Source organism: Marmota marmota, unplaced genomic scaffold (assembly GCF_001458135.2).
Source record: "Marmota marmota marmota unplaced genomic scaffold, marMar, whole genome shotgun sequence".
NCBI lineage: Eukaryota > Metazoa > Chordata > Mammalia > Rodentia > Sciuridae > Marmota > Marmota marmota.
The window spans coordinates 9,099,211-9,109,606 of NW_025999891.1; the positions used below are offsets into that span (position 1 = coordinate 9,099,211).

Genomic DNA, 10,396 nt, shown 5'->3' on the forward strand with positions numbered 1-10,396 from the left:
AGGCTGGAAACTGCAAGGCCCCGTGGGGATAGCAACAGTCCTGACCTATGAACTAAGAGTCCCGGTGCAAGCCCTTGTTCTGCCCTGGGACTGCCACTTTTCCTTTAAGCCCCAAGTTCTTTTATAAATGACACCATGGGCCAGGTGATCTTTATATGCCCCTCAAACTGCACTTTTCGAGGGTTCTCAGTCAGGTAGGAAGTACCTAAACTCACACAGGGAACAGGACAAGTCTGCCCAGGACAGAGGGGGCAACTAGGCCCCCTCGAATGCCAGCTTCAACTGACAAGTAGCATCTGTCTGTAGTGCTGCACTGAGGAAAAACTGCAAAGTACTCCAAGTTCTACAGAAGAGTGGCTGCGATGGCTGTTGGTATCTGCCATGGGCTCTGGATGCCCAAATGGCACCATGAAGGGCAGGGCTATGCCATTCCTAGCTTAATGCAGTGCTTCTTACTATGACTCCAGGAAAGTGCCAATCAAAATGGTGTAAAGATTCTGAAGACTGGTTTTGTCCTAGGGTCTTCTGTGGGATCAAGAATCAGGGTTTAGACTCACCAACCCTGTCCTCACTCAGACACCCCTGTGCAGGCCTGCCGCTCATTGCTCATCCTCCCTGCTTGTTACTATCCGTTTCAGTCATCACCCATAAATGTCTGTATCTTCTAAGTGTAACTCTGATCCCCTTTTCCTGCACCCAGGACACAACTGATTACACAACAGATTCTCTAATCAAGAAGAGTAACCTTTAAAAAAAATGTGATGAGTACACAATCCTGATCATTTCTCTACTTCATCTTTTATTTTCCTTCCCCTGGCATGATCCTCCCCTCCCAGACAGGGTTATAGCTCTCAGACGAATGGCCACGGTAGTGGTATCAGATGAGGGGGGGCGGCTTTATTTCATACACTAAGGCACAAGGCTGTGGTACAGCTGGCAGGAAGAGGTGTAATTATATTGCATCTTGGAGCCACCAGCAATGAATTTCTGCATAAAGGACTAGGTTTGCCATGTATTATTTACACTAGCATCAATTTTCCCAGCTGGCTATATTTATTGTGCAAATTCTCCTGTCTGTTTGTGGGCAAGGCCACGGTTCAGCACCTCTGGTTACTCTATACTGTGGAAGGGCCCCAGAGGGCACCATGCATATTAAACAAGTGGCTGGATTCACCAGGAGCAGGTCATTGCCTTCCTTCTTGTTAAATTATATCCCTGGGACAGCAGCAAGCTCACATTCTAGTCATAGTGATGCATGCAGGTGTGTGAAACCAAATCAGCAGGAGCAAAGGAATAATCATTCTTTGGGGGCTTTACTGGGAGAAACTGAAAAACAACCTTGGGGGGGGGTGATTCTGGAGCTCAGGGAATTGTCTTTTACATATACTTTTAAGAGCAGGACCTAGATGAAGAATTGTTTTTGCATTTATGAGGTTATTTCCATCCAGTAACTCAGAGGCAGCTGATGGGAAAGGAAACCCATCCTACAGATGGAAAAACAGAGGCAAAAAAAAAGAGGAAGAGAGGGAGGCAAGCTAGTGGCTCTCTGGCCCCATCATTGTGCTAGGACTGAGCACAAGATCTGATGGCGATACACAGGAGTATTCTTCCATTTACTAGTATGGCCTCTGCAGTGATGCCCAGGGTGAACTCAGCTTCCATTGGAAATATAGAAAGTGGATGCAAAGGGAGGAAATGTGGCACCAGCCTGGACCTGTGCATCCTCCACAGCAGCTTCCTCTTGGCCTGTGGCTCTAAGAGTCTCCATAGAGAATGAAGTTCAGGAAACTGAGCCGGTTCTTTGGGCCAGTCTGAGAACTTCTGCAGTCCCAGGTGCAGGCTGGCAGTAAACAGCAACATTACTAAGAAGGAAAGGTAGGGGGCTGTGATGCCTCCTCCTGTCCCAATCAACAGCATCAGTCATGTCTGCTCTCCCCGAAACACTGGGCTCTGCTCTGGAGTCTCCCAGGTCCCAATGTCCACCACTTCCTGGAACCCTGTTGGCTGGAAGAGGAGACAGAGGGAAGGGTAAGTTGAGTTAAGCAACCCACGTGGGTAGACCTATTCCACAGTTTCAGCATCAGAGAATTCAGTAAGACACTTGTGGGCATGGAAACCTCCCTCCAGGGCCCAAGATCACTGGCGCTCCCCTGGGGCTGGTTCACCTGACGCGGAGACTTGGTCAGACACACTGTGCGCTGGCTGCTGCCTGATGAGGCTGGCCTCAAACTTGAAATCCTCCTTCCTTAGCCTCCCAAGTCACTGGGATTATAGGCATGCACAGCACAAGTTTTTGAATAGGAGTCCTAATCTGGTGGATCGGCTCCCAGAGAGGCATGCAAGTGTGACAGCCCCTAGAGGCTACGGCTTGTTCATCACTGAATCCCTACTGCCTATTCCGGAGTCTGGCACACAGAAGGTGCTTACAGACATCCAAAAGCCAGGAAAGCAAGGCCCCAAGAACTTGTATTTGAATAAAAGGATAGGAAAACAGATCCTTCTACACTGCCAGTGAGAATACAAATTAGTATCACCTTCCACAAAATGTGGATATGTTGCCTCTAGACATTTATTTATTTATTTGGTGGGGGGGTACTGTAGATTGAACACAGAGGTGCTTAACCACTGAGCCATATCCTCAGGCTTTTTAAAAATTTTATTTAGAGACAGGGTATCACTAGTTGCTTAGGGCCTCACTAAGTGGCTGAGGCTAGCCTGGAACTTGTGACCTTCTTGCCTCAGCCTCCCAAGCCACTGAGATTACAGGTGTGTGCCACCGTGCCTGGCCCATGAGTTATTTTTCATGGGCCCAGAATTTCAGTTTTATAAGATGAAAACAGCCATGGAGATGGACAGTGATAAGGGTACATTACAAATGTATTTTATACCACTTATCTTAACATAATTTTAAAAACTGGGAAAAACATGCATAGCTCCTAGGAAGAATGTGAGTTGAAGGCCACCACAGTGAGAATCCATCTCAAAAAAAAAAAAAAAAGAAAAACCTGCTAAAAATGACAGTCTTAAAGATCTATGTAAGAACGAGGGAGATGGACTGAAATGGTTATTTTTTATGGTTTCTTAAACAAGTTTACTTTAGTTAGAAGGTTAGTTAAAAGTATAACTATAGCTGGGAGCAGCAGTGCACACCTGTAATCCCAGCAGCTTGGGAAGCTGAGACAGGAAGATCGTGAGTTCAAAGCCAGCCTTGGCAAGGGTGAGGCGCTCAGCAACTTAATGAGACCCTGTCTCTAATAAAATACACAATTGGACTGGGGATGTGGCTCAGTGGTTGAATGCCCCTGAGTTCAATTCCTGGTAACCCCTCACCCCCCAAAAAAGTATAAGTATATATGCAAAGAAAAAAGATAAAATATAATAAAGTTAAAAAGATAAAATATAATTAAGATAAAATATAATTAAGTTTCTGTGGATATGGAGATTGATTACAAGTTTGAATTTTATATTTAATTACTTTTTAAATCTTCCTATGAGAAGCATGAAGACTTTAAAAACTGCTTCTAGCCAGGCATAATGGTGTATGCCTGTAATACCAGTGACCTGGGAGGCTGAGGTAGAAGGATAGCAAGTTTGAGGCCAGCCTCAATAACTTAGCAAGACCCTAATCTCAAAAAAAAAAAATAAAACAGAAAAAGGGATGGGATGTGCCTCAGTGGTACAGTGCTCCTGGGATCAATTCCAAGTAATAAAAAAAAAGAAAAGAAAAGAAAAAAAAAAGAAAGAATGAAAACAAAAAAACAAACTGCTTCCTAAGCAGAAAAAGTTACTTTAACAACAAAATGATCCATTTATAGGAAAAACTGGAAAAGGGAAAACCATAGGGACAGAAAAATTACGAGGTTGTCTGGGATCAAGGGACCTTTTGGCAGTATAACAAGATTGGATACAACTGTATTTATTAGTCAAACTTCAAACAAGGAAGAGCTACTCTATGTAAATTAAACCTCAATAAACATGACTTAAAAAGAGAAAAAGAAAAACAAATTGGTTCCTAATCCTCCTCGCTACTAATGGTCCAGTTTCTTCCCTTTCAGTCCAGAGCTCCAGCTGACCTGGGGAAATTGGGCTATATCCCTTTCCTAAAGGGTTTACTCTGGGTTCAGAGCTGCCACTTAAGGGAAATGAAGAGTTAGCTGTAACTGGAAATTAAGTTTGTAGGCTGAGCCTGTTCCTCACCACCACTGCCATGCTGAGCTCCCGGGCCAGGGTCTTCAGCTCTTGGGCCAGCTGCATCATCAAGGCCAAGCCTGGGGGAGGAGAAGAAGAGGACAAGGGATAGGGCTGGCCCGGGGCCAGACTCCAGAGCCAGGAGATGAGGGTCCGTCCGCTCCCCTCAGGCTCTGCCACAGCACTCACCATCTCTCTGCTGACCTCCCAGAAGTGGGGAGACCACTGCAGTGACCGAGTCCACAATCACCACCTTCACAGTCCCCGAAGAACACCTCACCTGGAGGGATTTGGGGGAAGCAGCCACCATGAACCAGTGGCCTCTTGGGCAGGGCACCTGTTGCAGGACAAGCTTGCACATCCATCAGAAGCTAGTCAGAAACAACCTCTCCATTCCAAGTAAGCTGCACGGGCATCACAGAATTCCAGCAACGCTTTCCCCGACCCAGCTGGGTGCCTAACAGACTTCACTGAAGACTTGGGTGGGCAGAGGGGGTTTAAATCACAGGATGTGGCAAATGCTCCTTCAGAAATTCCCATTCAGAGGACTGTGGTCGGCTTTGGGTTCTCTCACGTCCTGTCTCCCACCAACCATCCTCTTAGGACCTTCTCCTTTTGTGACTCACTCCTCATCTCTCTCCTGCTCACTTCCACCCCAAATTCCCAACTTCATTCATTGAAGAGTTTGGTTTCTCTTTATTGCACTGCCTCTTTCTAGATCATTCCTCTAAAGCCTCCTTTCCCATAGCTAAAGTGGTTCCAAATAAAGACAGCTCTTTAAGAAGAGCTCTGATGCCATCTTTCAAACCACAAGCATTAACATCCTCCTGGTTTCTTGGGCCTAGGTTGTGTTCCAGGATTCCTTCCTCTTCTCCCTTACTTCTTATATTCTGATTCTGTTTCTACAACACTGGCCTGAATGTGGATGTCGATGTGTGAAGAGAAGACACGTGAGGGTATAGCAGCCACTTAGCAATCATGAGGGGACGAACAAGAGAATCAGACACACAGCCTCGTGCCCTCATGTTCTGGAGTGGCCAACCTCCATAACTCATGTGAGATAATTAGATGTCCTCAAAGTTCAAGTCTGTCAAACAATCTCTATTACTTGCAGCTGAAATCATTCCTAATTGGTTTTAGTGAGGAATGCAGAGATGAAGAGACAAATACAACATAATCCTTGTATTCAAGGACATTATTGTTTAGCAGGGATGGGGAATAGGTAAACAATAAAGCATATGAAATAAGTACTAAGGAATTCCACTTTGGGAGTGGCACACACAGCTGACGTCATCAGATTGTACATATGCATTCTCAAAGAGAGTCTGTAGTAGGACACCTGCCCACATACAGATGGCACCTGGAGAGCTGAGTAAAGCAGGGAAGGGCAGGACAGAAGCCTCACCTGTTGGGTCACAGTGCCTCGGAGATCCTGCAGCACATCCAGCATCTGAAAGATGTCAAATGCATGCACCACCTGGATCCTCTGGAGAGCTCTTGCCTGTAGGGGTGGGAGAAAAATGTAGAGGCTTGGGATAAGATGGATCAGGGGGCTGAGGAAGGTGATGAAGAGGAATTATAAGGCTAAGAAGGGGAAGAGGCACTCAGACACAAACACTCAGGTCCAGAATGGCAACCTGGTTTTGTCCAAGGGGCTAGATCTGCCTGGGTATTGAACTGTAACATATTTGCAACTTGGTGGGAAAGAGATACAACTGATTGATGATATCTGCCATGGGCAAGAAATGGGCTGGAAACAGATGTTGGGTGATTGCCAGCTCTGATTAGAATATGCAAGTAGTTGGGAGGGATTCCTGGAAGAACTGTCCCAGTGGCATGCAAGCTGGGAAAATGACACTACCAAGGCAGGCTTAAGGGACACAGGAAGTTATCAACAGAACCTCAAATTTCAAAGCAAGAAATGACTGTTCATTGAAACAGCCCACATTTTTGCAGTGTAAGGGACATTAGGGTCTTCTAGTCAAGAGTCTAGTTCTAGTTCCTGTGAGCAGGAACCCAACTGTCCTGCCCCTTACCTGTTCCTCTTCATCCTGGGTCCTAGGTTGAAGTAGCTGGAGGAGGCGGGAAGCTGTCAGCCCTCCATTAGAATCAATGTATAGGACGTTCTGCTGCAGGCCATGGGCCACATTTGCAGCCACACAAAGACATACCTTAAGAGAGAATGGGCCATCAGGTGAACCTGAGCCCTCAGAGAGGGAAGGTCTAGAAACAAAGTTCATTTTGTCCAGATTTCAGAGGCAAAACCACCTAAGTCCAAGCCCACCTCTCATCACCCATCTTGCCTCTTTTGACTCCTGAACCCATGAAGACACTGGTGGAAGCTCCCCACAGATCCAGGACTAGGCACCCACCTCTACCAGTCTTCCTGGCTGCTGCCTCATACACACCTGGGTTTTGCCACTACCTGGGCCTCCTACAATTTCAGTCACTTCTCCTGTATACAGACCAGCATCAAGCAGTTTGTCCAAGCTGATGGTAGAAGAGAAATCAATCATGAGGTTGGGGGTAAAAAAGAAAGACCTTCCTTCCAAGCACTGGTACTGTTCAGAGATGTCCCAGTCATCTCTGGCCAGGAGCTCCTCTCTCTAGCAGAGCAAAAGCTTTTAATTTTTATTAGGTCCAATTTATTATTTTTTTTGACAGTGCTGTGTGAAATTTTTTAATGGATCATACTTCTAGTGTCAAGTCTAAGGCTTTTGCCTAGCCTCAGATCCCCAAGATTTTTCTAAAAGCTAAATAAATTTATGTTTTACATTTAAGTTCATAATCCATCTTTAGTCTTTTTTTCTTTTTTGGTACCAGAGACTGAACCCAAGGATGCTTAACCAAGGAGCCACATCCACAGCCCTTTTTATTTAGATGGGGTCTTGCTCCGTTGCTTAGAGCCTCACTAAGTTGCTGGGGCTGGCTTTGAACTCATAATCCTCCTGCCTCAGCCTCCCGAGTCACTGGGATTACAGGTGTCTGCCACCATGCCTGGCTCATTTGTAGTCAATTTTTATATCAAGTGTGAAATTTAGATTTTTTATGTCCAATAGCTCTAGTATCAGTTGTTTAAAAGGCTATCTTTCCTTCTTGCTTCTGTATCTTTGTCAAAAACAATTTAAAAAAAAATTTTTTTTAAGTTGGCGATGGATCTCCATTTCGTTTACTTATATGTGGTTCTGAGAATCGAACCCAGTGCCCCACACATGCCAGGCAAGTGCTCTACCTGAGTCACAACCCCAACTCGAGTCATTCATTTTTTATCTCTTTCATCAGCAATTTTTAATTTCTCACAGGCAAATCCTACACAATCTTTAGACTCATACCTAAGTATTTCATTTTCTTTGGTGCAACTCTAAATGGTATTGTTTTTAATTTCAGTTTCCACATGTTCATTGAGAATATAAAGAAACGCAATTGATTTTTATGTGATGTTATACTCCGCAACCTTGCTGAACTCAATTATTTGTTCTAGGAGTTTGTAATTATCTGCTTGTTTGTCTGTCTCCCTCATCTGATAAGAGCACCCTGGGGCAATGACCAGGCCTTGTGCCTGCTACATCACCAACATTAGCACATGCCCCAGACCTGAGAGGCACACAATAAAGGTTACTAGAGAAATTATAGTAGAACAAGGCTGTTGTTTTATTTAGTTCCTGTATAGTCAACACTCAGGCTCTGCAAGCCTTGGGATACACTTTAAGAAGCAGACAATTCCTAAGCCAGGTTCTGTCCTTGTACCACCATAAAACAGATCACCCTCCTTGCCCTGCCTGGTATGGGGCTGAAGCTTCATCTGAGCCACAGCCTGTACCACATGCATCCCTTTTCTGATGCTGCAATCATCTTCACAGACTCCAGGCCTCTGAAAATGGTTCTTAAAGACCTCCCATGACCTACCTGTGACCTGCAACCTGCAACGTGTCAGGCAGCACTCTAGTAATTGTCCCTTCTATTTCAAACCCAGGGACCACAGGTTTCTGCCAGTCAAAATCCTTCTGGTTAACACTCCAGCCTTATGGCTTCTTGGGATAACTGTGCTCACACCGTCTCTGTTTAACAAGCACCTGTTTAATACACATCCAAGCTCCACCACTCCTGGATCCCATCCCTCCCACTAAGATCTGGGAAGCTCCAGTTTCATTCCAGTGTGGTCACCAGATCAGCAGTATCTGCCACACTCCAGAATGGATAGAAATGCAAGATCCCGTTTCCCCTATCTTGACCTACTGATCAAATATTCTGGCAGTGGACCAACATCTAGGTTTCAATAAGAACTCCAGGTGATTTTGATGCATTTTACTAGTTATTCTCAATCCTTCCCATTATAGGGAATGGTTTTATTTTTGTTTGAGATGGGGTCTTGCCATGTTGCTTACGGGTCTCAAAGTTGGGGGCTCAAGCAATCTTACTACCTAAGCCTCTGGGGTAGCTGGGACTACAGGGGCATACCACCACACTTATCTTCCAGGGAAGTGTTATGGTGTGAGTTTTTTTGTTTTTTCCTTTTTTTTTTTTTGGTGGTGCTGGGAATTGAACCCAGGGCCATGCACATGTTAGGCAAGCACTCTACCAACTTAGCTATATCCCCAGCCTGGGTTGTTTTTTTTTTTTCCCCCATTATTGGTTGTTTGTTTTCTTTTTTTTTTTTGGTGGGGGCGGGTAATAGGGGATTAAATATGGGCACTTAACCACTGAGCTACACGCCCAGCCCTTTTTGGTTTTTTGACATGCCAGGCAGCAGTCTTGTAATTGTCCCACTTTAGCAAGACATTTGCTAAAGTTGCTTTAGGGCTATGCTAAATTTCTGAGGCTGGCCTCAAACTTGTCATCCTCCTGCCTCAGCCTTCCAAATCACTGGGACTACAGATGTGCCACCACACCTGGTTCCAGGGAAGTTTTTAAAAAGATGCCTTTATCAGCAGTTCCTCAAACTTATCTGCCCACTAGAGTCAGATGGGAGTTTCAAAAACAAAAATAAAAACACTGATGCCTGTGTCCCACCCCTAGGGAATGCTACTGGTCTGGGAGGAGGCTTGTGCTTTGGGATGTTGAGAAGTTCCCCAGGGGATTCTAATGCACAGACAAGTTTAGGAATCACTGGCTTAGATCAATTAAGTTAGAATTTGTAGAAGTGAGACCCAAGCATGAGTTTCTTTTTGAGTCACCCAGGCAATTCTAATGTGTAGCCAGGATTCAATCAGTGGGCTTAACTCTAGTCAAGAACCAACCACATCCTTGGTTGCCTTGTTCAGCCTACATGAGCTGTTCCCAAATCCATCTGTGTTCCTTTCCATGTTTCCTCTAATTATGTAGAGGACCTTCCTACCAATATACCCCATATCACCTCTAGCAGCACAGCAGCATGAAAAGGAACCCCTGGCCACCACTGCCTAGAATGCCAGTGATTGCTGGGGTTTATCCTCTATCTTTTCCTCTGAACTACCTTTCAATCACTCTTTCAATTATTCATTCAAACATCACCTGAATCCCCCATATTTCCTGAAGGCCTTATTATAAAATGAGAGGGTACAGAGATGAACAGACAAAGCTCTTGCTTGAATGGAACCACCTTCTCTCTGATGAATCTAGTTTTTCCAAGGTACATTACCTTCTCTATTACTCTGCCAAGATTCACACTGCCCACAGCACAAAGGCTCTGAGAACACATACAACAAAGAAACCTGCTTAACTGGAGTCAATCAGGCATTTCTCAAACTTCTGACATAGGAATTCCCTCCCTGCAGCCAAGTTTTAAAGTTATATCCATTAACTGCCCACGGTGCACTGGGAGGAGGTCATCTTTGATTCTTCATACCTCTATCCTACCTGCTAATATGACTTGTCATATTTCTTCTTCAGTATATTGCCAAATCTCACCAGTCCTGGATCAGACTCACACACCCCGCATCGGCACCACCAGATCCCCCGCCCCCTTGGTCTTTCTCAGTTCATCTACTCTGCACAGCTCCACCCCACTGCCTGGAACTCTACTTTTACAATGGCCTCCCACCTTCAATGAGGCAACACAGTAGATCAGTTAGGCTGTTAGACAGGACCTCAAGTGCCCAGTCTGCTGAAGTAAGATCTTCAGCAAATCATTTAACCTGAGTCACAATGTATTCACCAAGAAAATGATTTTTTTTTTTTTTTTTTTTTGGCTTGATTCTGGGGATTGAAACCCAGGGGTCTCTTTACCAGA

General features: G+C 45.0%; 1 protein-coding gene across 1 annotated transcript in view; it reads right to left on the reverse strand.

The window, feature by feature from the left end:
* Window positions 1-779: 779 nt before the first annotated feature.
* Rad51d (RAD51 paralog D) overlaps window positions 780-10,396 on the reverse strand; it is a 13,631-nt gene continuing 4,014 nt past the window's right edge. The window contains exons 4-9 of the mRNA XM_048795024.1: window positions 6,597-6,678; window positions 6,225-6,359; window positions 5,594-5,689; window positions 4,378-4,468; window positions 4,198-4,268; window positions 780-2,004 (exon numbers count right to left, since the gene is read on the reverse strand). Coding sequence (XP_048650981.1) covers window positions 1,921-2,004; window positions 4,198-4,268; window positions 4,378-4,468; window positions 5,594-5,689; window positions 6,225-6,359; window positions 6,597-6,678 — 559 coding nt within the window. The 3' untranslated portion in view covers window positions 780-1,920. The remainder of the gene's footprint in view (window positions 2,005-4,197; window positions 4,269-4,377; window positions 4,469-5,593; window positions 5,690-6,224; window positions 6,360-6,596; window positions 6,679-10,396) is intronic.